General features: G+C 32.5%; 2 protein-coding genes and 1 non-coding gene across 6 annotated transcripts; 1 reads left to right on the plus strand and 2 right to left on the minus strand.

Annotated features, from left to right (window-relative positions):
- Window positions 1-704: 704 nt before the first annotated feature.
- TRNAA-AGC (transfer RNA alanine (anticodon AGC)) lies at window positions 705-777 on the minus strand. The gene has a single exon. It is a non-coding gene; the product is annotated as a tRNA-Ala (tRNA).
- Window positions 778-1,782: 1,005 nt separating this feature from the next.
- Window positions 1,783-13,262, minus strand: Mccc1 (Methylcrotonoyl-CoA carboxylase 1). Its single transcript, XM_090119803.1, has 14 exons — window positions 12,928-13,262; window positions 12,637-12,841; window positions 12,113-12,330; window positions 11,284-11,431; window positions 11,023-11,160; window positions 10,843-10,938; window positions 10,422-10,605; window positions 9,918-10,108; window positions 9,395-9,526; window positions 6,088-6,258; window positions 5,420-5,543; window positions 4,859-5,052; window positions 3,659-3,796; window positions 1,783-1,966 (listed from the first exon to the last, which is right to left on the minus strand). Exons 1-14 carry the CDS (start codon window positions 12,954-12,956, stop codon window positions 1,808-1,810), a joined length of 2,127 nt encoding a protein of 708 aa, XP_089975929.1. The 5' UTR covers window positions 12,957-13,262; the 3' UTR covers window positions 1,783-1,807.
- Window positions 13,263-13,361: 99 nt separating this feature from the next.
- On the plus strand, window positions 13,362-21,705 carry Gen (XPG-like endonuclease). Of its 4 annotated transcripts, none has more exons than XM_090119799.1 (11): window positions 13,362-13,519; window positions 16,372-16,466; window positions 16,554-16,758; window positions 16,944-17,033; window positions 17,312-17,465; window positions 17,742-17,874; window positions 17,968-18,129; window positions 19,956-20,121; window positions 20,355-20,499; window positions 20,585-20,662; window positions 20,736-21,705. In XM_090119799.1, the coding sequence occupies exons 3-11, from the start codon at window positions 16,648-16,650 to the stop codon at window positions 21,653-21,655; spliced, it is 1,959 nt and encodes a 652-aa protein (XP_089975925.1). In that variant the 5' UTR covers window positions 13,362-13,519; window positions 16,372-16,466; window positions 16,554-16,647; the 3' UTR covers window positions 21,656-21,705. The 4 variants fall into 4 exon arrangements, with proteins under 4 accessions (XP_089975925.1, XP_089975923.1, XP_089975924.1 ...); XM_090119797.1 differs by lacking the exon at window positions 13,362-13,519 and adding an exon at window positions 16,106-16,273; XM_090119798.1 differs by lacking the exon at window positions 13,362-13,519 and adding an exon at window positions 16,106-16,273 and having other exon boundaries at window positions 19,998-20,121.
- Window positions 21,706-27,679: the final 5,974 nt, after the last annotated feature.

Genomic DNA, 27,679 nt, shown 5'->3' on the forward strand with positions numbered 1-27,679 from the left:
TATGCTAATGACAAAAATATACTTAGAAGGTGAGGAGCAAACCTAATAAAAAAAGAAAAACCTGTTGGCTGGCAGGTTTCCACAAGCAAAGACCTACATAAATGTAGCGGTAACAGCGTTCGACTCGATAGAAATAGCTCTCCGTGGTGACCGTGCCGTATCTTCCAACCAAACTGATAAGGGAAGAAAATCATGATTCCATATCTACCAGACCTCAAACCTGCGGTATTACCATTGTTTTTTTCTATTTTCAATTAATAATAAACTCCTGTGCCCCATTATGTGTGTGTTATTTATTTATCTTAACCACAAACCCACCATTGTTTTATCAAGTTGATAAGTTTTTTTAAATTTTATCTTTAACATATTACTTATGCCTTTAATTATTATTTTTGAAAATAAAATATGTCACTTGGTTTCGTAAATTTGTTATGAGTGGATGTTATCACAATTACCTTATTTATTATTATTTATTACACATTTACTAGTAATAACTTAACATAAATGTTTCCTTAAATTGTACACTGTATTCAGTAATGTAAATTTTAATTAATATGAAATATTAAAAGGAAATTGTGTAAGAAAACTTAAAAAATACTTATTTATTATTGGTAAACAACATCAAATGTGAATATAATAAATAATGAACGGCTTGAAATAAAACATAACAAAAAATAAATAAATTAGAAATATTATAAAAAAACTGGAGGCGCCGGGTATCGATCCCGGTACCTCTCGCATGCTAAGCGAGCGCTCTACCATCTGAGCTACGCCCCCGATGATGTATCATACGAAATAATCAAACATATCGGGTGAATAGAAATACAAACATATTTAACATGTAATACGGAAACAACTTTCACAAACCTTGTACTAACTTGTCAAGGTTTAAAAATTTATCTTATCCTAACGGTTATCTGTACTGTATTTGATACGCGACTTAGCGACGAGTAAAGTAGGCCGTTCTAATCTCATTCTAATACTCCAAAAATGTAAATTGTAGGGATAATATTCACAATGAATATTAAATCGTAGTAAATAACAGTACCCTATATAATAATGATTATGTTTTGTTTTCATGACGAAGTGATAAGTTCGTAGTGATAACAATTGCGTATAAGATGAATTACCTCAACGTGATCATGCAATAAGTCGTTTAATTTCTAATTATGTAGGTAGATACAAGGAAGTGTAATTTATTATTCATAACAAGCAAAATATTATGTCGATGAGTAAAAAAAAATCAACGTGATTCAAAATTAACTTGACCTCTTTATGTATGCACAATTTTTTTTATTATGTGCGGTAATAATGAGTTTACTTACACTTCTAGAATTTAGTGGAACTAACCTAATTATTAACTACTTCACCTTGTTTGTGTTTTAAACATTTTCGTAATGCTCAGAGGTGTCGCCAGGGAAACCGAGTGAGATGGCGCTCGTGAACCGGTAACTAATAAAATAACCTTGAAAAAATAAGATACAGGAAATATTTATTATTTATACATACTTAGAGCATTTTTAGTACCCACATACAGGCATTAAAAATATTCCTTGTTATTGTTTGTATAATAGTTTATTTTTTTTGTATATAACATTGGCTATACTTACTACGAGCATAAAAGAATTGCGGATGCGTTCTAAAAAACATATTAAAGGTTATTAGCTATATTTTACTATTTTTACAACATTAAATTAATAAAAAAGGTAATATTCTTTTAATTAATCATAAATACGTGGTTAGGGGTAAAAAAAAACACATTTTTTAACAAAATATATATGTATTTATGTATACAAAATCTTAATATCTAGCTATCTTCCTGTAATGTGACGACTTGTGCGCCCTTGCCCACCGCGTCTCCTTGCTTGAAGGGGACTACTTCAGCGACAACTCCGTCACGAGGCGAACGCACTACGTACTCCATCTTCATAGCGATGACCACAAATAGTGGCTGACCCTTAACCACCTGATTGATATGTGAAATTAAAAATTAGCAACGGATTATAGAGTCAAATCCGTACCCTTAATCTTAATCTTAATATATATAAATCTCGTGTCACAATGTTTGTCCTCAATGGACTCCTAAACCACTTAACCTATTATAATAAAATTCGCACACCATGTGCAGTTCGGTCCAACTTGAGAGACAGAATAGTTTAAACATGTAGGTACCACGGGCGAAGCCGGGGCGGACCGCTAGTAATATTATAAATATGTCAGTGTGTTTGTTAGTTGGTCTTCGAAGTCACAACGGAGAGATTTTATGATATGATTTTTGTATCTATATTCTAGAAATAACTTTAGTAGGCTATAGTGACACATGCTCCTTTGAAATGGGGGTGAAACATCTCGCTTTCTTTGACTTCGCTAGTGAAGATGTGGATGGAAAGCTAGTATCTATAATAATTGAACGCGCTAATCTCAGGAACTACGAGGCTAGTTTGAAAAAATATTTCTGTGGTATACTATTAGCCCGTTTATTGAAAAAGGTAGGTTAGGGTATATATCATGACGCTAAGACCAATAAGAGCGGAACAATACGGGTAAAACTGCGGAGCAAGTATAGTTTGATAATAAGTTGTACAATAAAAAAAAATTGAAGATGAAATGATATTTAATATCTCAAAAAGATAAGGCATTTTTTGACGGCATGCCATTGATAGCTATTATATATTAGTAATTTAGTCTACGCATTTTATCTTTAAGCGAACAAAGTATCGGACCTCATCTAATAAATAATTGGGGTTATGCAAAATACATATTTCTATTTTTTGTGTGTTTCTATAAGTGTTGTAATTACATTTATTTTTATTTGGTAATAACAATACAAACTTCTCTAAAATCTGTTTATTCTTGCAATTTTTGATTAGACAAGCTATAATATTATGCGTTTCCTGGTTGCGAAACACGTAACCGTGAGATATAAAAAGTTTCGCCTATGCATTTTAAATAATTGCTACGTTTTAAATTTAAAAGATAAATAAAAACATTCAGGTCACTGCTTTTATTATTACGAGATACTTATTTAGTAAAAAAAAATTAAATTTACATTCTTTATAAATAATGTTTTGATAGACCTAAATATACTTTAATTAATATACATTATATAATATTGCTAACTTTGAGGAAAAAGTCACATATAAGTTGTTTATAGACCTACTAGCTTTCCGCCCGCGGCTTCGCCCGCGTTTTCAAAGAAATACCCGTTCCCGTAGGATTACCGGGATAAAACCTATCCTATGTCCTTTCTCGGGTATCAAAATATCTCTATATCAAATTTCATGCAAATTGGTTCAGCAGTTAAGGCGTGATTGAGTAACAGACAGACAGACAGAGTTACTTTCGCATTTATAATATTAGTATGGATAAAGTAAAAGTTATATATTACAAAAAAGTTATATAAGTATTACAAAAAAAAGTTGAATGTTATTATAACTGTGCTGTAGGTTTAATACTTTTGCCGTTAACCTTCTTTAAAAATCGTTAATAAAGACTACTCAGATTTAAAGGATAAAAAAACAATTTTACTCTATCTCAATGCGACCAATGAAGTTTCACTTCAAAAATAAAAATTACCCTCCTATAATGCATTTAGGTAAAATTTTCTATTTATTAACCTTATTCTCACCTTTTTACAGTATTAATACCTATAACGTACCTTATCCCCTTTATTGACGAGTATTTTCTCGAACACTCCCGGGGTGGGTGAACAAGCGTTGTTGGCTGTTTGTGTGGAGCCAGCACCAGTCGCTTCACTGTATTTAGGTCGCGGTAGATGTACTACTTTCTGACCATTCTGAAATATAATTAAATATATTACAAGGTATATAATATGTACTTATATTTTTTGTACTATATGATCTTGGTGGACCAATTCGACCCTTAATTCTAATGCGAAGGTCGAATTATTCTATATTATGTGTAGCATCATATCATCATAAAAACTAGAAGATTTGACAGGTACAGGCAAATTTGATAAGAAAATAAGTTCTAGGCAGACGAAAATCAAGCAAACTTAATAAAAAAAGCATTGCATTGGTTGATAACTAACCACAAAATAAAAACTATCGTCATCTTGGAGATATATTGGGACCTTGTTTCACATATTGGACTTTTTTACGGCGCGAGAGAAATTGAAAATACGAGTTTCATTGCCTGTTAAAATTCACCACTACCAAACACTTATTACAAATACCTAACACTAAACGTTTACTTTTCTAGTAAAAACAAATCTCGAAAAACAAACCCCTTGACCACCGAGCGGCCCGATCGGGCCACGACACAATAGATTTTCTATTGTGTCTGTGATTCCGGGGACTGATAAATACAATTTAAATACTCTTTTTTGTATTGTTTCAATTCAAGCTCGTATTCGATAAAGATTAGTTTTATAAAGGTCTTTAAAGATTTTATTATCTTCGATTACAGATCATTCTGTTTTTGGCGGATGTAGATTAATTAAGAGTGCGTCAGCATTGCCTTTTTTACCATTTTTAGGTAGATTTATTTTAAATTAGTGCATTACCTATGTCCGTTTAAAAAAAAACTTTTTGTTTAAATTATATATTTAGTCACATTGTAAGTGAACACGCATAATTACATTATAAGTTATGAAATTAGGAATTGCGATAAATTAGGAATCAAATGCGATATTTCTACAAGTAATTTAACTTATTGATTTATATAATTAATTAATATATATTGACTATCTCATATGAACCAAGGACAAAGTTTTACATACAAAAATGAAACGATCAAAAGCTCTATATAATATTTCAAGACAAATAATTATTCTACCCAAGTGTAGCCAGGGCCTATTTATAATTATTCTACCCTTTATTAAGTTAAAAATAATTACCTCATCATACACATGCACTTCTCGGTCATACGTCAACAGACCAACATTGCTAGTCTTATCATTTATTTTTGTGATTAGTCTTAACCCTTCTTGCGTTTGCTTTATAGAGGCTTCCGCTTTCTGCCATTCACCGTCGTTGACGCACACTTGATATGCGTTTGGAGTGTTCTCGTACTGAACTGTCACTTTAATATCTGAAAATAAAAATAGTTTTTACTTGAGGATTCATTCGATTTGAGGTAACAAACGGCAAAGAAAATATATTTGAACAATTTATTATATGTGGCAGATGTATCAAAGGGCAGGAAGATGTAGTAAAGAATAGGCTGTAAAATACAACGTATTCTTCTTTTAATTAATGTAATTTTGGCATTTGATTTAGTATACCTAAGTAGTAGAAGAAACGGACTAAGCCTGATTTGGGCAAGTGAAAAAGGTGGCTTCGAAATACTAGTCATATTTTATTTACATCAAATGACTAACTACAATTAATAACAATTATATTAAACTGAAAGGCTAACATAAAAATATGTTTCTTTCATTCCATTTTTTCACTATTACCTTTCTCACCAAACTTCAAGTTAATTGTTTTTTGCAATTGATAATTCGGTCGCCAGGCGGTAGGAGCGACGGATATCCCCTTCCATGTGTCGTTCGGTGAACTTTCCAATTGAGATTTAAGTATCTAAAACAACGTCGGTATAATAAATATAATTAAACAATATACATTATAAATGTTAATTTTTTTGTAGTACTATGAATAAAAACTGAAAATTAGATACGAAAATAAAGATACTTTGTAATACATAATTGAGTGTCTAAACTTTTTTAATTCATGCATAAAATTTGATTGAAAATAAAATTTGACATTCAGGTAAGTAATTAAGTACTACATTTTTTATCTTTAAGCAAGCTTTTATCCGCACCAACTTTCATATTTTTTTTGTATCAGCTTGAGCGTGTTGTTGACTTTGTTGCTAAAAAAAAATTAACTAATAATCATAACAAGATTTAATGAATTTTATATTTGCATAAATGCAAATTATTACTCATTATAAATTATTAATTAATCATCTTTACGCTATCACTGAATACATTTTTTATTAATTATGTATTGAAATAAATAAATAAAAAATTTCATTAAAATTATTTAAAAAGGCATCCAACACAATGAATATAAAAAGAACTCGACACATGGACAATTTCTACACGCTATTCAATATACGTACATGTCCTAAAGCAGCTTGCACAGCGCTTTCATCGCTGAGTTCTAGATCTTTCTGCGGGAACAACTCCGCTTCATGTTCCGGTATGAACGCGGTGTGCACGTCGCCCGATACGAACGCGCTCGCACCGCTCAACCGGAGCAGGAAGTTCACGTTCGTTTCTAGACCCGCTACCTATAATGAAGTATCAATTAAATTATTAGGTATAGGGGATAGGAAAAGTAGCTTTAATTACTATTTACTTGAAATATTGTCTGGATATTGAAAATTCGATGGTATATACAATAGTAGTATGTATAAGAGTATGGGTATAGCAAATTAGATGGGATAAATAAATAGATAGTTTGTGTGTATCTCTGGATATGCAAAACTGATTGTAACATTGTTTCGGAGTATACGTTATTTATTTTATATCCGATCAAAACGGGCGGAGCCACGGCAAGCAACTAGTGACATAGTTAATGAGGTTTTTGCATTGTAAATGTTTTGGTGTTGTCTTTATAACCTTTAATTAACGATTTGCTAATTGCTTTTATTGCTTTAATTGAGCTTAAATATTTATAAGGTGCTTTAATACAGACAAAAAATTGGATTAGGTTAATTTAATCTCGTTAGTGGTGGTAATTAAATACTTTCTTTTAATTAATTTTACTTTTCTGAGAACTTCATTTATTTTGAATTGACACACAAATTGACAAAAAATTATCATCAAAATATACAACGTTATTAGTCACACATTTATCAAATGCATTATTAATTCGATAACACACCAACAGTATTTTTTTATATCAAAGGCTTTATTAATCCATACTAATATTATAAATGCGAAAGTAACTCTGTCTCTCTGTCTGTTACTCAATCACGCCTAAACTACTGAACCAATTTGCATGAAATTTGGTATGGAGATATTTTGATACTCGAGAAAGGACATAGGCTACCTTTTATTGCGAAATATGTACCACGGTCGAAGCCGGGGCGGACCTCTAGTAATATTATAAATGCGAAAGTGTGTTTATTCGTTTTAATGTGATATGGCCATGGGTTACTTTTGAAAGCGGTGAAACGACTCATACTAGTACTAGTGGTTGGTAGTACTTTAATCAGTCGTAAAAATTTCCAATTTTAGGAAGTCTATAAGTCAGGAAAATTTCTATACGCCAGGAAAATTTATATAGATAAGGAAAATTTGTATAAGTCAGGAAAATGTTTATAAGCCAGGAAAATTTCTATACGCCAGGAAAATTTGTATAAGTCAGGAAAATGTTTATAAGCCAGGAAAATTTCTATAAAGAAGGAATATTTCTATACGTCAGGAAAATTTGTATAAGTCAGGAAAATGTTTATAAGCCACGAAAATTTCTATACGCCAGGAAAATTTCTATAAGTCAGGAAAATTTCTATACGCCAGGAAAATTTGTATAAACAAGGAAAATTTATATACGTCAGGAAAATTTCTATAAGTCAGGAAATTTTCTATACGCCAGGAAAATTTGTTTAAACAAGGAAAATTTTTATACGTCAGGAAAATTTCTATAAGTCAGGAAAATTTCTATACGCCAGGAAAATTTGTATAAAGAAGGAAAATTTCTATACGTCAGGAAAATTTCTTTAAGTCAGGCAAAATCCATAAGTCGGGAAAATTTCTATAAGCTGTAAAATTTCCATAAGGAAGGAAAGTTTCTATAAACAAGGAAAATTTTTATACTTGAGGAAAAATTCTATAAGCCAGGAAAATTTCTATGCGTCGGGATAATTTCTATACGTCAGGAAAAATTCTATACGTCAGGAAAAATTACATAAGTCGGGAAAGGAGATTGCCCAAGTGACTATGGCACTTGGTATCGCAATCAAACTTATTGTGTCAAGATGAAATATAGCTCAATTTAAAGCTTGATGTTAGTACTTTTAGAAACGATTAAAGTTTTTATGTAAATAAGCCGCAGTTCACGACAATAAAAATAAAACAATAGTTTTATTCAACACTTAAAAAAAATACTTGATCGAGCTTAAACTAACGATGAACGTTAAGTTTTACATTAATTACATAGGTAATATTTTAATTTACAAGACAAATGTGAAAAGTAAATCGTAATAAACATTATTTCAAAATAAATAACGTCGAACAATGCGTCGAATACATTCATTTCAAACAGAAACTGACTTGGCGCTTGCAAAAGAGATAGATATATGTGTCAAAACAAAACTTTTACTTTTATTTCTATTTATTCGGTATAATTACGACTTAATAGTGATAAATATGATCATTATAAACAAATAGGAATTAACAATATCACGAACACGAGACACAACTAGTATTTTACCGATTCCATACGTGGTCATACATGTTTCAAAACACAAACTTTTACTATTATTTCAATTTATCCGGTATAATTAAGACTTAATAGTGATACATATGATCATTATAAATACAAATAGGAATTAACAATATCACGAACACGTGGCACAACTAAAATTTTACCGATGCCACCCGTGGTCATTCTCCTTTCTATAAGCCAGGAAAATTTCAATAAGTCAAGAAAATTTGTATAAGTCAGGAAAAATTATATACGCCAGGAAAATTTATTTACGTCAGGAAAAATTCTATAAGCCAGGAAAATTTCTATGCGTGAGGAAAATTTCTCTTTGCCGCAAAAATTTCTATAATTCAGGAAAAATCCATAAGTCGGGAAAATTTCGATAAGACAGGAGAATTTCTATACGTCAGGAAAATTTCTCTTTGTGGGGAAAATTTCAAGTGATAAATTATGATAAAATACGTATTTAAGGCGATAGAAACGATTCAACTATAAATTTATATTTAAACATGGTAAGTATGCATAATAAATAACCTTATATTTCGTGTTTCTCAGAAATAATTAAGTAGAGTACTTAATACAACGGTTCCGTGAGATAGGAGAGGATACGGAAGATTGCTCTAAACCGTTGTTAGGCGATTGTGAATTGTATTTAATTTGATAGGTAAATTAAAAAATTTAATCAGAGATAATGTAAAAAGCAGTTTTAATCCTACTAATATTATAAATGCGAAAGTTTGTGAGGGTGTGTGTGTGTGTGTGTTTGTTACTCTTTCACGCAAATACTACTGAACCGATTACAATGAAATTTAGCACACATATATAGAAGGTAACTTGGATTAACACATAGGGTAGGTTTTATCCCGGAAATCCCACGGGAACGGGAACTATTCGGGTTTTCCTTTGAAAACGCGGGCGAAGCCGCGGGCGGAAATCTAGTCTCAGATATATATTATTATATCGAATATCCTAATATGATTGATAAATACGCTTACTTGATATTCAGAAAGTTTACGTTGTGTTTTAGCCAACGCTTCGTTTCTGTCACGTCCCCATACGACGAGTTTCGCTATCATAGGATCGTAATGTACGGACACTTCTTGTCCTTGCCTTACTCCAGTTTCCACCTGCAGAAATAATGGAATGGAAGTATGGAAAATATTCAATTGAAAACTGTTGATGGAATGGATTTTTACAATAATATTTGTTAAATGTATGATTTTAAATGTTACTTTTTACTCTTCCTGTAAAAGAATAGTTTTAAAGAATCCAAAAACACAAAGGAGAATAATTTGTTTTGAAGTGAAAATTTTTTAGGCATGTTGAGAGTAAAATAACAAGGTTCGCATCATGGCAATACCGTCACGTCATAGCAATTCTGTCATGTCATTGAGTAAAGCGACGATTTTGGTCGTATCTTTGCATCTTGCCAAAGAAATTTCACTTCTGACAGGTGTGCTCGGCACACAAGTATTATTTTTAAACCTGATATACCAAAAGAAGGTTTACAATACCCACTCGAACATTCTCTTCCACAGTTGGTTGTGTCAAACGGTGCAATGTACCCGCTCTTGGCAAGAACCCGGCGCGTGGTTCCTCCGCGTATATGCGGCATTCCACCGCGTGACCTCGTCGGATGATGTCGTCTTGTGTTAGTGGGAGCGGCTCGCCTGACGCTACACGGAGTTGCCATTCTACTAAATCCGTTCCTAGAAAGGATATAAAGAGCGAAAGAAAGAATTAGTCGTAATAATTACATTAGTTGTTGTAATACTGTTGTGTTCTTTTCATTGACGTATTATAAATAACTAAACCAATCACAAACATCATTAAGAAGCTCGCATAAAAAATCCTGAGGCATCTATTATACGCTCATTAGAAAACTCTGCCTTACATCTGCCTGGGCAGAGTTATAATTTGGACATTTTTTGGGCGAGATTGTGTTTGTGTGTACAGTGGAAACAAATAAAAAATTGCGATATTTTGAAAAACATGAGCCAACATGAATAATACTCATAATACCTGTAATCATTTCCGTAATAGGGTGTTCTACTTGCAAGCGAGTATTCATTTCCATAAAGTGAAACTCATGAGTCTGTCTATGCAGGATGAACTCAACTGTTCCGGCTCCCACATAACCAACAGCTTTAGCAGCCCTGACAGCAGCATCACCTAACGCTTTTCGTGTTTCTTCTGATAGGCCAGGCTGGAATTTGTGTGTCACAAATGAAATAAGTATACATTAAATGATTATTATTTTCGCGTACAACTTACGATGATTCTAATACTTCCTTAAATGTGTACAAAAAAATTAAGAGGTCTTATATTCTCTCTCTCTATTTCATTAGAGATTGTAAGAGCTCGCGTAGTAATGTAAACTAGTACAGAATGAATTGCTAGTAATTATAATATCTAGATTGTTTTATGTAAAAAGAACACTCACTGCAGGCGCCTCTTCTATAATTTTTTGGTGTCGCCGTTGTACGGAACAATCTCTTTCAAATAAGTGAACAGCATTTCCGTGCATGTCAGCAAATACCTGGTTAAGTAGAATAGTTATAAAATCGAAATAGGAAAAAATTATGTATTATTTAATAAAAAAAGAAGATCACGATTTACATACCTGTACTTCAACATGTCTTGGATCTGTTATGTATTGTTCTAACAACATATTGTCATCACCAAACGATTTAAGAGATTCTCTCTTCGCTGATTCTAATTGAGTCAAAAATTCTGACTCTGTCATAGCAATTCTCATACCCTATAAAAGTAACTATATATTTAGGAGTATACAGAATATTACAATAAATTAAATACAACAATTTTTTTCTATATTATTTTATATTTTTATGAATATTTTTCATTTGCTGTTAATAATACATACTTTACCACCACCTCCTCGTACAGCTTTAATCATCAATGGGAAACCTATCCGTTTAGCTTCAGCCTGTAAAAATTCAATGTTTTGGTTTTCTCCATGATATCCTTTCACTATAGGCACTCCAGCCTTTGCCATTATGGCCTTTGAAGTGCTGAAATATTTTCATAACATAAGTATTAATAATTACAGTCTACAGACATGGTAGATTTGAAAGTAATTTGTTACTGGGTCTGTCATATTATCTATTACTAGCCGCTCCGCGCGGTTTCACCCCCGTGGCTCCTCTCCCGTTGGTCGTAGCGTGATGGTATATAGCCTATAGCCTTCCTCGATAAATGAGCTATCTAACACCGAAAGAATTTTTCAAATCGGACCAGTAGTTCCCGAGATTAGCGCGTTCAAAAAAACAAATAAACAAACAAACTCTTCAGCTTTATAATATTAGTATAGATTTATTAATTGTTAATTTTTTGAAATCTGTTTCAGGAACATTTACTACATGTAAAGTCAATTTTTCAGGAAAAATTTATGTGACATGCAAACTTCTTTTTAACCCATTGACCACCGAGCGGCCCGATCGGGCCGAGACACAATAGATTTTCTATTGTGTGTGTGATCCGAGGACTGACGGTAATCCGTCAAAAATATAGTGAATATTAATATATTCACTATATTTTTCTTGCTTCATAAAGTACTTAACTAACAAGTTTTTACCTATGTGATTTTCATGTATTAATATTTTTTAAGAATGCAGTTCCATGTTAAAAACTTCTTTATACCATCAGAACATCAAACATTTATTAATTAAAAATAAACATGAATTTTACTGTACCTTTTAATCCCCATATCTCTGATAGCAGATGTTGGTGGACCAATGAATATAACACCTTCATTGGCACATCTTTCACAAAACTCAACATTTTCAGATAGGAATCCATAACCTGGGTGTATCGCTTGACTGTTAGATTTTTTTGCTACTTCTATTATCTTGGCTGCATTTAAATAGCTCTGTGATGAAGGAGCTGGACCTATATGATAGGCCTCATCTGCCTGAAATAGGAATTTAAAATATAGCTGGCAAACTGTGAATGATCAATTGATGTCAGTTTTACTTGATGTTGCTGCTAGAACGCAAGTGATGAGCAAGTCTTATAAGATGAGGGTAATTTACAAAAAATGTATTAAAAGAAGATTGGACAATTTAAAGGCAGATAGATTGATTTAAATAGAGATTTTTGTTATAATTATATCTATTTTATTACTTAATTATAAGTAAGAACTTAATTAGTTTACTTAATAAAAAGATATTCTATTCTAAGCTTGTCATAACCTAAAGCAATACAAAAATGGACATACCATTTCCACATGCATTGCATTTTTGTCAGCTTCAGAATAAACTGCAACTGTTCTTAAACCTAGTTTATTGGCCGTTCGCATAACCCTGCATGCTATTTCCCCTCTGTTTGCTATTAATATTTTATTTATTGTTCTACGCTGAATATCAGCTTTGATAGCTTGTGCATGATTGAACCGTAATCCAATATTTAAACTTTGGAATTGCCTTAAAACAATACGAAATGAAATTAATAAGTTAAGTCTTATAATAATCACAGCAATATAAATCAGATCGAGTTCAAAAATTCTTACCAAATTTTGCTTAATCTATGAGAATACATTTTTTCTTAACTGGGATGTAATTTATTCGAGATTCTACCGCTAAAATGCTTTGTCGAAACTTATACTGATAACGATAACCGCTCACATTGAAACGATTGTTAATGTGTTTATGCATAATCATTATTGTACGAATGTCGTCACATATGGCTATTTGTTATTCCTTATCACAAACTTGAATAAACTAAAGTCAAAAATGATAATAAATGTAAATGAGAGATTGTGCTTTGCGGGTGATAAAAATTACGTTTATTTTCGTCGCAGTTTGTTTACATTTTTGAAATTGACATTTGACACTTGACACCGTTGACAGTAATAAGACAGCTGACAGAACATCCTCCCCGAACATTGAGATACTATTACTACGTATGGAGACGACACCACCTACATCACTGTTCCGCTCAACTTAAGTCAAATAGCTTATCTGCACTCAGTCGTTTGCTCGCTCATTGGCGCGAATGTCACGCTCATTTTTTGTTTGTTTTAAAGTGAAACTCATCAAATATGCCTTCGTACGATATTACACAAATAATACGTAAAAGTGCAAAGGAATAGCTTTTCATCGGTAGGTAACTAGATTATAATTTTTAAAACTTGGTTCGAGCAAAATTTTTGGCGGGCGCCATTTTGCGTCATTTGTCATAGACTAAAAATTTAAGTATAGTGCCACAAACTTATCTGACCCGGTGACAGTGTCACTGATGTCGCTTTCTTTTTATATAAACAAAATATTCCGTATGAAAAGTCTGTGAAAATGTGACATTTCAAAATGGCGGCACGTAGTTCCAGTTTTTGTCACCGGGTCAGATAAGTTTGTGGCACTGTAATGGCATTTGGTATGAAAGATAGTTACTATATGACATAAATTTTAATAGAGGAAAATAATAATTTTACACATTTAGAAAATATTGTACAAAATATTGTAGAAAATATTGTGAAAAAAGGTTAAATCATGAAAATAAATTACCTACGTATCAGTTTTTTTTGTTACATTGATTGGTTTTAATTGAAAATTTTTTAATTGATAAGTTTATTAATAATTTATTTATTAGATTAATTATATATTATGCTACAGTCAAAACCCTGAACCAGTTAATATCCTTAAGTGTTAAAATCTATTCAGTACGTTGGTTAAAACCTATATTGACTGAATGTCTGCTCTTTAAATCAGTCAATAAGGTTATTGACTAAGGGTGTCGGTCAATAAACTTATTAACTGATTTTGTCAGATAAAATCAGTCAATAAGGATAATGACCGACGCCCTTAGTCAATAACCTTATTAACCGTCAATAAGGATATTGACTGGTGCAGGGTTTTGACTGTAACATATATGTATATACGTATATTTTTTTGTTACGTTGTTCATAGCCCATAGGTAATTGATAAGTAATATGCAGAATATTTACAAAGTTTCGCCTCTATGGCGGTGAGTCGATGACATCGCTTAATGACTCACTAGCCGCCCCACTCCGCCAATCTTGGCGCACAGATTTTGTTCGTCGTGTCTCCTCTATACGTAGTAATAATACTCAATGTCCCCCAACGAATTTTTTTTCCCAAGCAAAAAAAGTCTTTGTAACCTGAAACAACCATATTCTTGTGTGCTTGTAGGTCATCGTCTGAATAGCATTATAATCCAATTTTCCTCCAGTCTTCTGTCTTCGAATCGGTTTCTTTTTAACCGATTATAAAAAAGGAGGAGGTTCCTAATTCGGCCGGTTTTTTTTAATGTATATCAGTATACACATTGTACACCGATTACGCCGAGGTTTCTGAACCGAATTATGCGATTCTTTTTTTGTTTGACGCAGAATGGTTTCCACTGTGGGTTTCCAATTGGTCCCATAAACATTTCATTCGGGTAGGTAGTAGTTTTTATTAGTAGTTTAGTAGTTTTTATTTTATGAGCATTTTGACGTGACAACGTCTTATAAATTGGTTTGCCGGGTGACACTTCAAGAAACTGCGACGCTCCGCTATGAGAGCGAGTGAGAGGCACGCGTCCCTTCCTTGGTCCCTTCCACTCGGACATGGTTAGCCCGCCTAAGAGCGAGAGAGACAGACATAAAAAGTCGTTGTCACGTAAAACTTTCGCCCGTATACCGACTTTACAGGCAACCAATTTTTTTTGTCTGATCTCGATGAATTGAAATCTAGCAAGTAACTTTGATTTACTTCCCGGTTACCGATTGAGCTTTGTATACAGTATGTAAATTGGATATTGCTGAAAAAATATCATAACAACCCGCATTGCTCCGCTCCTGTTGGTCTTAATATAGCCTTCCTCGATAAATGGGCAATCTAACACCGAAATAATTTTTCAAATCGGACCAGTAGTTCCCGAGATTAGTGCGTTCGGGTTGACTTTAGAAACGTGCGGCACGAATTTCGGCGCGATTTTAATTTTTATCGATTGATAATGATGCCCTGAAACATACATTAGCGGCTTTTCGTGAGGAAACGTGTAATTACAGAGAAATCTTTTTTTTTAATTTTCGAGATTATGTTCAAAATTGTTTGAGTTACATTGACAAAACTACAAGAATTGTGTTTGAAAGAGATAACAAATGTCTTAATGTACATATTAAAAACCATAGTAGCATGTTGCTGAGTGGACAACAATTCATATGGATTATGGCGAGCATATGATTGTTTCGGGATATGGATATGTTCATAAAAAAGTTAATCACTCAGACCCAGACAACCCATTTGTTGCCCCTGACCCATTTGAGTCCCAGTGGCATGTTGTAAAAAGATTTTTTGATTGAGATAGAGTGATTCAACAGGAAGGTTTTAGTATATAATTTATTATGTTTTAGACGAAGCGGGCGAAGCCGCGGGCGGAAAGCTAGTATAAATATAATCTCAAAAAAAAATAAAAAAAAATAGAAGGGGGGTTTCCGCACCCCCCCACTTTATAGGGGGTCTCCCCTTACCTCCCACCTCCCTTTCCCTCCCCCCCCTTAATTCGTGCCGCAAATTTCTAAAGAAATACCGCGCGTTCAAACAAACAAACAATCAAACAAACTCTTCAGCTTTATAATATTAGTATAGATTATATAGTACAGGATATTCAGGGATATTCCGTATTTAATAATCTGTAATGTCTGTGGTACTGTCATAGACTATACATAATAGGGTGCTGTCAGTGTCAACAGTTGAGCGTTAATTTTAAAATATGAATCAATGATCAAAATCTAATATAACATTATTTAAATATTCTAGTGTATTTAATAGTTATGTATTTAAAAAAATATGGGTATCAAAGGTTTATGGACTGTTATGTCACCTTACTGTGAAAAGAAATCCTTACATGAGGTAAATGTAAAATGTTTAATGTGTCACAACCAAGTCACAACTTATTTTGATACAATATTATCAAACAAACAATTATTAAAAAAACTATATGTTTCTAGATTAGAGGAGAAACTGTTGCAATTGATCTATCGGGCTGGGTGTGCGACAGTCAAAATGTGACCGATTATTATATTCAACCAAAGTTGTATTTAAGGTAAATAATAAAATAAAAAAAAATAATTTAAGTTTTTATTTCTCAACATTATCCAGACAGATTACATTCACATAATTATTGTTTCAGAAATTTATTTTTCAGAACAGCATATTTATTACTTGCTGATATCACTCCTATATTTGTGTTAGAAGGCGATGCCCCAGAATTAAAAAGAGATGTGATGGCTGCAAGAAACGCGATTCAATTTCGAGGAGCAGCACCTAAGTCAGACTCGGCTAAAAGTCAAGCACCAAGCTTAACTAGGAAACGATTTAAAGGTGTTTTAAAAGAAGTATGTCTAATGCAATCAAAACAATTTTTCTTCTTCATTTCATTCATTATGCAGAAGATAATTAATCTCAATAATTTAATACCAATATTAATTTTTAAAGATTGAACTCCTCAAAAATATTTTGCTACAATATTGTGTTGTGTGTATCTTTTGTCATTACTAATATATTTTATGGATTATTTTAGTGTGAAACATTATTGAAGAGTATGGGTGTAAGGTGTATTAAAGGCAGAGGAGAAGCTGAAGCTACATGTGCGAGATTAAATTCACAAGGAGTTAGTATTAACTGTGTAACAATATGACCTACTCTCACATAGAAGTGAAAAAAATAATAATATGTTTCTATGTTAATAATATCAAATGTCTTATATATGTAAATTTCATCAAATACTTATTCTTAACACTGAGCTCTAAATTTATTTGTAAAAACAATATGATTATTACAATATGATTACAACAGAGTTTGCGCAACTGCATTTAAATAAATAGATTCCAAATCATTTTTTGTTTTTAGTATGTACCTTCTACTCTTATATATCCTAATTATATTTAGTTGGTAGATGCAGTGGTGTCTCAAGATTCAGATTGCTTTGCATACGGCGCCCGGCGCGTATATCGCAATTTTAGTGTTTCAAGCTCCGCAGGAGGCGGGGCGATGCAAGGATCTGTAGATTGTTATGATGCTGATAAAATGTTTGAATCTAATGGTAAGTGATTTTAGTATTTGATTAAATGAGATAACTTTGTAGTTCCTCAGGACCTAGTATTTAAACTGTTTTAATATTGAATTGTTTGTGCAGTAAAATTACAATTAATGTGGGTAGGTTATGTTTTATGAAACAATTCAAATAAAATATATATTATCTACTCTACCTGTTCTTAAAGGATGTTTGCTTTGCTTTTAAATTGAGCAATGTTTATTTTTTCTTTAATTAAACAGTAAACTGTCCATTGTTGTTAGGTATAAGATTGGTTGTTTTTAGGATTTGGACGAAAAAAAATGATAGCTCTGGCAATTCTTTGTGGTTGTGATTATGGGGCCGGTGCATGCGGAAGTTCAATAACCACCGTTTTATCTTTTTTACACACTGTACCTGAAGATAAAGTTATACACAGGTAATGCAGTAATATACCTTATTATTGATATTTTCAATATATTTTTTTTAATTTTTAATTCAATAAACTTTAACCTATTTTTAAACAAACTAGATTACTATGCTGGGTAACGGATACCAAAGAGTACGAAGACCAAGAGCGCTGGGTGGGTCGGCCGGGACGATGCGACCGCTGCGGGCACGTCGGTCGCACGCACTTGCGGAGCGGCTGCCCGGTGTGCGCCACTAACAAGGGGTGCGACGATCTGGGGTATAAGTAAGTAATATATAGCTGCAATTACGCTAGAAATATATTTCTGTTGAAATTGATATTTTTTGTTTTATGGCACTCAAATGCTTTATAAATATAAATTTATAACTGAAAGAATATAATAAATTCGATTGCTCTGGCAGGTCACGAGTGGCTGAATTGGTCAGGCATCCGCCACGGAATGGCGCGAAAGGATGTGGGTTCGAGTCCCGCCTCGTGATCGAATTTTTTCTATTCTTAATATATTTCTGTCCTAGGATAATTGAATATAGGTACCACAGTTCATAGACGCGATAGAGAGACGACCTCTTGTTAATTTTGAGATTGGATGCTCTACACCCCACAAACTTTAATGTGCCTTTTATTTCACTTACTATTTACTTAATTTATTTACTTCACTTATTATTTATTTAATTGATTATCATAAAAATATATTATTGTGTAATAAATATTAATAATTAATGTTATTATGCTTGATATTGAGATTTTCTCTATCTCTATCTATTCGGTTCGAACAACATTACAACGAATTCGATCCGTGCAAAAATTATATTTTTATGAAAAGAGAAATATCCGAATAGCATTAATACTACTTCTTCGTGTATACAACGATGATGTCACGGGAGCAGTGATACGCATAATTATTATCGAAACCAATAATTTAATTTGTAAACATATCGGCCGCAACGTGTTAATGTGTTTAGTTGACCTATAATTTGTTTCATGGGACTGTTTCATATAGATTCTGATAGTGGAATGAAATCACGAAATATTCCAACAAATGGATGCATGAATTTATCTTGATAAAGTTATTTAACAATAATGTAGCTTATTTCTAATGTTAATTTGAAAAATATAACTCATAAAATTATTGTAGCTTAATAATTTAACTATAGTCCTTTCCGCCTAAGATGATTTCTGTGACACATCGATTTTTGACACGTGTAGTGGTCTTTACTGAAATCATATCAATTGTTTCCGATAATCGATAATATTTTATATGGAAATGAAATCGATTTGAATAAAGTACCAAAATTAGTTTTTTCGGCATTTCGCCAACAATTAACTAAGGAAGCTTAGCAAACAACAGCAACAACAAGTCAACAATAACAATTAGTAACAATAACAGAATACCACGTAAAGTATCAATATAAAAATGCAACTTGTATACAAGGCTGACGCACTCGTACAGACGATTGACTCGATTGACAAACGATCACAAGATGGGCGCCGATGTATATGATTTTCCAACTCTATGATTTTTCAACGATCCATTTCATGTACACGAATTGCGTAGGTATTATATTTTAGTGTTATTTTATTTTATTTTTCATTATATTAAACTAAACAATACTGTTTTTTATTTATAAGCTTAAGATGTTTCATTTTTATATTTTTGGTAACTAATAATGCCGCCATAAAATAAAAATATTATGCACTAAAATTATTTTGGCGTTTTAAACATAAAATACGTACCTAATTCGGAACACGATGAAGTGTCACAGGAATCATCATAGGTGAAAAGGACTATAGATACTAAATTTCAGCCAAATCGGTTCCATAGTTTATGTTTGAATAAGCTTGAATCTTTTCATAAAGAAAAGTGTATGGTTTCTTCTATTTTTGTATGCTTATGTAATTTAAGTTTCTTGATACACAAACGAAAACTCGTAACAAAGTGTCATTTTTGAGTAACAACAGTGTACACTGTAGACTCTACAGTGTTGTTAACTCAAAAGCCAGGCTCAATATCACCTCCAGTCCACCGCTGTATGCTCGATAAATCGAAAATTAATTATGATGAAAATTTAACAATCGCCATCTGTGTTCAGGGCGAAAGTGGCGGAATTAAAACGTGAATTGTCGCTCCGTAGCCGGGCGCTCTCGTGCGGAATGCCGTTCCCCGAACCGAAAGTTATGAAGGAATTCCTCGATGCAACACCAGATAATATAGATCTCGACGCGGCCATTACACAGCCGAGTTTAATTCAATTCGTGGTATTTGCTTTGAATTCATTTATGTTACTAGTTACTCTCATTGGCTGCGAAAGTAAAGGAATCGTTTTTGGAATTTGATATTGTTTCAGATGCTAATGAGTTGTATTCATAAGCATTTGTATAAGTATGTGGCAGAAACTAAATTGCTTACAATAAATATTTACGAAATTAACTGAGTACTTTTTATTGATTTTGCTATTTTATTGTGTAGTTGAATAGCTTTTAATTTTCAGAAAATAATGTCTAGCAAATTGGACTGGATGGAGAGATATTGCGTGGAAAAGTTTTTACCTATACTTACAAAATGGCACCTTCAAAGTAATATTGTTTGTCGGACGATCAAACCTTCAAAAATCATCAAAAAGAGAAACCCAAGAGGTATTGATACAAGCATTTCAAATCATACATTTTTATTTTATTTTGTATCGATGTTAAGTTTTTGTACAAAATGTTACTTTTTCAGGAGTGCCTAGTTATGAAGTAGCATGGACTGACATTAACAACCAATATGATGCACTCGTTCCAGATGATCAATTAAAAGGTAAAATACAATAGAAAAAAAAAATAGTTTAAAGCAAAATAAATGTTAATGTAATATGTTTTGCATGTTTTAGAAGGTGAAGATATATCCGACGTCTGGACAACAACAGAAAGACAAGATTTGATGAGAAAATATTATCCAGATGTGGTTGAAAGTTTTGAGGAAAGTATCAAGAAACCACCTAAAGTGAAAAAGGCTCGCGGTCGAAAGAAGCTAGACGAGCAAGAAATTGATCAAAATAAAAGCAATGCTTCTGTGAAACCCAAAAGAAAATATACGCGAAAAGCGAAAAAACAAACTAATATTGTATCCGAATTGAATCATTCATTGAAAAACTTAAGCCTCACTAGAACAACCGAAGCTAATAACAGTAAATTGAACGTAAGCGTAAGTGTTAATAAACTAAAACGAAAAATGAAAAAAAATTCCAAAGGAAAATGCAAAGCCACAATCGAGAGCTATTTCGTAGCAAAAAAGAAAAGAAAGTCCAATGCGAGTTCGTTCCGTAAATTTAAAGATACGTCAGTCGTAAAGCTTGAATATCCAGATCATAAAAAGCTCGACGACGAAAAAGAGAATATTAACGATAAACATCTATTGAATACGCTCGATATGAGTGCAGAGGAAATTCCGGAAAGCGACTTATCTGACATTGTGGATAATATTGTCAAGGGAGCTCCCACGTTTACGACTGCCAAGCTCGATAGCAATCTCGTCAAATTAGTATTTAAAAACAATTTGGAGCGGCGCAGAATGAGTGTAATGTCTGAAATAAAATTTAACAACAATTGTTCAACGCCTAAAAACAGTCCCAAAAGGAATATTTTTAATTTCTCCCGACGTTCATCGGTTAACAATGCAAATACTAGTTACTTTTTTGATAAATTAAGTGAGCGCGATGCTTTTGAAATTTCGCTCGAGTACAAACATAAAAGTGCGATTATAGATGCTGACGCTACTGTTGACTATAGTTTGCCCGACGTTCACATTTAAATCAAGTTGAATTATTATCAAGGTTGTGTAAATATTTGAATAAAACTTTTATGCGGAATATGTAGTTTTTTTTTCATTACCATGAACCACTTCCTGCATCGGTAATTACTTTGTCTAATCGATTTTAAGTACGTATTAGGTTGATTTAATATAAATTTCTTCCATCGAAAGATGTGAGCACACTTCTCATTTTAGTACCTATACACGTAGCTATTCATTTAAGTATTTCCTTGATAAACGGCATAAAGATAGTTATTACTTTTGCGTTGTTAAAGCACAATTCATATTTTCATACCTTTATTTTATACGAAACTTTAACGTAACGTAATGTAACGTAAATAACTAAAAATGTTATCTATTTCTTTTCTAACTTATCTTAGAAAAAAAGAACTTAGTGCAGGAAATGCTAATTATCTAATTTATAGGCACATAGGTAAAATATTATATACTCTTTAAACGCTTAACAGTTCTCTAAATGCAACTTGAGCTTACATAAATCCGTTCGTATTTCATTTTCTAGCAATAACAAGTAGAAATCGTAATAGTTAGAGGTTTCAGGTATTCACTAATAGGAAATCCGGTAAGTGCTGAACTTTGCCACGTGACTGTTGGAGCGCAGATGGATTACATTTGATAATACCTAGTTTATATAGAATCCAAACTTGGAATTAAACTTCCATTTACTATTCTAGAATTATAAGATTTTATTACTGGTAGTATAAAAGATTAGTTGCTAGATTTCTTATATGTAGTTCTATTATTGTTATGATCTTAACCCTAATACATTTTAATTGTAAAAATTTATGCCATGACTAGGCCAACATACATCAGTTACGGATGAATTCTACCCTATACCCGTGGCGCTGTCGTTGATGCGGCTTGACGGAACACAGTGGGGTTTTGGTCGGTAGGAATCCGGCATAACCCTCGGCGCCTTCCCCGGAGGCCGTGGGTATCTATGCAAAATTTCCCCACTAAAAAAAGGCCAAACTACATCACAATTGAACATGAAAATGAAAATTGGTGTCCGAAATTATATACCTTTACAGTTTACGACGACAGACGTTTCATACCTAATATAAAAATATTCGATTGAATACCACTTATATAATGTACTCATATTTTACTATCATTATCCGCAATAAAGAGAAATATACGTTAATAAATAGCGTAGGTATAGTTTATACAGTGTGTACAAACGATATGATGATTAATCAATTTAATATCGGGTATTGGGATGGCTCTATCAGTACGCTAGAGAGCATTTAAACGCGGTTTATTAAACGTCCGCGTCGCATCTATTTAAAAGTCCATGATTTTATGTCGTATAGATATGAAATGCTTTGATGAGAATCTTTTTTATTTTAACATTGTAAATAGCTCGCTCAATATATTTTTTGCTTCCTGTTATATGACCCATATATTTAATTTTAATCTATCTTCTAATGACATAATTTATAATTAAAAGTTTAATATAAGATGTTTTATTTTGTCTGCCAATACTTTGAATGCATGGACACGCCCAGTCGCAGGCTGCTTAGTTCACCGATACATCATATTATCTGATATAAGTTTTACCTACGTTTATTTTGAAATAGGTTCTTCATTCAAGCTGAATGGGAGGCTAGAGAGCTAATATATATTTATAGCACTTCTTCAGCCTATTCTACAATTACTTTATTGTATCCCAAATCCCATAAGGGAGAACAGTAGCGTGTACGGCCTCTTATTAGATGAAGCGCCTGCTATTTGTCTTCTTGTGTCAAAACATAAAATATATATCCATTTTCCACTCATTTATGTTGTAACAAATGGTTCTTGTTTCGGATATTCTTACACTGATATTCATTTTCTTCGTGCACACAAATTTATTATTCGATGAATATGAGAGATCGTGCAACAAAATAGAATTTCATTATGTATTAGGTAATGTTATTTCATTGTTGTAGCGTTTGTATTGATCACACCTCTCATATCTTCATGAAAGGTCGCATGACAAGTAATTAATAATGCGCTATTAACATTGTTCGGAGATAAATGTTCGCTTAAAACATTGGCTCTTTTCTGTAAGATTAGGACTTACTGAATATCTAAAGCTAAATGTGTAGTGAAAGCAGTCTGCAGTGATAAATCTAAAACCAAACTGCTGTAACTTGCTTATATGTCTCGTCCATTTTAAAATGATCACAGCCTTCTTATACTAGATGGTTCCCAAAAATAGATAGATCTTCTATCTATATTTAGAAACCTAATGGTGTTTTATTGATCGGTATCTATTTAAGGATAAAGGACCTACAGCTTAATTAGTTAGGTAATTACTTGTTAGTAACTATAGGTACCTATAAGTTTATTTTTAAGTAGTTAGTACTGAAACAATTTGATAGAAAGTGTTTGTATTTACCTCAAAAATAAACTCTTTTAGCAAATATTTTATAATCACTTAGATATTCTTATGTTGTGTACCTATTTAGAAATTAAAGTACATACACTGGTCCTTAATGGATTATACTGAAATATATCTGATAAATTGTTGATTCTAGCTATACTGCTGCTCTATCTTTGGTTCCCATTGGGAAATTCAAGTTTATGTTCTTAAATGTATAAATAAGAAGTTATTTTTATGAACCAATGAAAACGCTTATTTTTATCATGCCCACTACATATAATATAAATACTACGTCGTATGTCGTAAAGTTTTAAAACTAATAAATATCTTAAAACAGCGCAGTTGAATGCAAACTGAAATTATTTGTGATAGATCGATACTGAAGTTTGTAGCATGTATAATAAAGCTAAATGTATAATACTTATGACGATGTGTAAGTATAAACTTCTCTTACTTTATAATATTTTATGATTGTTTCAAATTTCACTAAACGCATTCCGTTAAAATACTCCTTTCCTAATTATATTGTACATCTACAACGAGCATACATAACATTATGTTTGTCACACAATATTATTGGTGTAGTCGGGATCAAATTGTCACATCCTTGTGATCTAGTCTCTAATCACTGTGGAAACTCGATCAATTTGGCGAGATATTCTATATCAACATTTTCAAGAGTTGATCTAATTATAATTCAATTTAGAGTTACGTTATACGTTATATTTATTTTAAACATTTATTATTTATAACATTTTAATATATGTCATTTTCTGATAGTTTCGTATAAAGCTTAATTGGATTAAGTTTCGTGGAAATTAGTAACGACGTGTCTATATAATGTAGGTTGGTACACAGAGATGTTTTGCTCGACCCGTCATCTGCCGCTTTCCCAGGAATATCAAATTGTAGCATTTTAATCGTTTTCGATCAACCCCAGCCGTTTCACCGCTGATAAAGTGTTTTAATTGCTAAAAGGCAAGCCTATATAGGATTTATTGAATAATTTAGGTTTTGAAATCATATTTCAAAATACTTTTATTTATAGAAATTGTTTAGCAAATTGATTTAAACATTGTCATTATTTTCTCCTAACTAATATTTTTCTAATCTACTAATAGACATTTCATATTTCTTTATTCATTTGATCCAATCAAAATTTATTCAGAATCATTCTTGCAAGAAAATAAATAAATTCACATAAATATTACTTTTCTGTTGCTAGGCTGAATACTGTATTATCTGCTAACAGTCTACATTTCACAACCTGAAATAGGATTCATATTTCGTCTCCGCTACAGGATAAACCTCAATGATTTACTGGGACTTGGAGTTTTTCAGGCAGTAGAGCAATGTTTAGGTTCAAAGCGTTCAGAGTTTGTGCACGATCGAACCGTGAAACGCTGTGCGAAAGTCTAAATCCTTTTTAACCTCGTCACTGTGTTAGAAGGAGAAGCACGATGGGTTTGTTCACCCCTCTATCGGGAGATGTCGCGGACGGTCGGAGAGGGTCGGGAGGCTGCGACACAGAGCGCGCGCGCGTACCCGGCCGTTTCGTCATTGCGACGGAGGCTGTCGTTTGTCAGCGCTGGACCGGAGGAGCGCTAGTTCCGCACCGACCGCATCGTGGTACCGTGTGACAACCGGCCCGCGTAACGCAAGCACGCCTCCGGAGCCCCGGGAAGCAGCGCGACACGTCCCACCAAACCGTGCGGTGTATCTCGGCCGGTGATATCGACTAGTGTTTGTGCTCGTGCTCCGTAGCTCAGTGAAACTTTCCCGGGACCGGCGATTGTGGCGCGATGTGAAGTGGCGACCGTGAATTCATGTGTAAGTTGGTGCGTTGCATGTGTCACTTACACGCTATGACCAAATGTGCTGGTATAAAACATCTTCAGTATTTATAGAAGCTGCAATTTTTAAGAATATGTATGAATTACAGATTTCCTAGAAGGCAGCAATGTATTTTAACCTCTACCCGGAGGGGATAAAGTCGCGCACGTGCGCTGTTGTCTTTGATCAAAGGGAATATTTCTGATTTTTTAATTTCTTCTCCATGTATTTTGCCAAAGGAACACAATGCCAAACAAGAAAAAATATAATTAGTATATAAAATAAATGCTACCTTTGTTACCAACGTAACAGGTGTCGACGGCATTCACTTTAACAATGAATTGTATTGAATAAGATCGATACTTAATATTTATTGCTTTTATAAAATAAAAAAATCAAATAACAACTTAAATAAGTATGCATCTTGTTTCATATCATGTTATACTTTACGCAAAGTGCTTAACAAAACCTTTTTGCGAATGCTATGCAAAGAATGAAGGATAATCTATGAGGCTTTTTCTTAATTTCAATCTATTCTTACCACCCCTTGCTGATAAATGGGTGATGAATCATAATTGCCATAACATATTTTGTGTATTAACAATTTACATGTGAGGGTGTGAAGTATAATTTTCCGTTATTCAAATTTTATTTTATTTGAATTTGTCATATCGACTTTTCAGTCTCGAACATCTGCGGATAAGTGAAAAATAAAACTACCGTACCTATCATTAAATCAGAATATAAACAATCATCATATATTGTAGCAGTACTGATAATATTATATTTATTATATTTAATGGTATTCCAAAAATACGATAAGCTTTTATAGAAGAATGTTTAAATTTCTATTTTTTATGAAGTCTCATAGAACCAAACAATCATCGTTTAAAAGAAAACTGTATCCTTACCTCGGAACGTTGGTCCATAAAAATATTCATAGATTTAAAATGATTTCTAAACATTTTATAAAGAAAAGCGGCAGGAGCTTTTCCCGATCGACAAGTACCTAATAGATGAAAACGATCGAGTGCTCATTTTTACTGAGTTATATTTCTAAGTAAACATCTTATTGATACAATATGTTATAAAGGTTTATCTAAATATATACATTATACACGGTATACATATATGGGATTTAAAAACGTAAATCTATGCTTGTATAAAAATGTGATAGATAAGTCTCGCTAAGTGTTTCGTTGGGTAATTTTCAAGTTTCATGCTAATTTTCAGTCGTTGTTTTGTCTTCTGTGTTTCTGACAGTTCCAAGTATTTCATTTGTATATATTTTCATCTTTATAGGATCTTCCGTTATCAATCTCTCATGAAATCATTGTTGTACAAATGTCTGTTTTCTATAAATGTTATTTTTAATATTTTTTGTATAAAATATTTAAAAGCTTTCAATTATTCGTTTGCTTTCTCATCTGCAATGAAAAACTAAATCCAGTGCGCTTTTGTTTCAAATTTATACAAGATTTATATAAATCTGCTAAAGTTACAAACTTCAAAGTATTTTACAAAATATGCATTAATTTTTTGTGGCAAGGTCGACCATGCGTGAAAGCTCTGTAACAGTTTTAATTAAAATTGTTCAAGTTGATGTTTTTCATAACAAAACGGTTTTCTTTATATGCAAAGAATCACGGAAGTACGTATTCGTATTACGTATTCTTGCATATAAATTGTATTTTTATATTTTGATTCGTAATCATGTATAATAACTACAGTACCTACTACAGACTATTAGAATTAGAATTAAAAAATCTATACTGATAACTATTTTGTCTTTCCAATATTTAGGA

Source organism: Colias eurytheme, chromosome 3 (assembly GCF_061535395.1).
Source record: "Colias eurytheme isolate Ceu_HAF_F1 chromosome 3, ilColEury1 Martin Lab GWU primary, whole genome shotgun sequence".
Taxonomy (NCBI): Eukaryota; Metazoa; Arthropoda; class Insecta; order Lepidoptera; family Pieridae; genus Colias; species Colias eurytheme.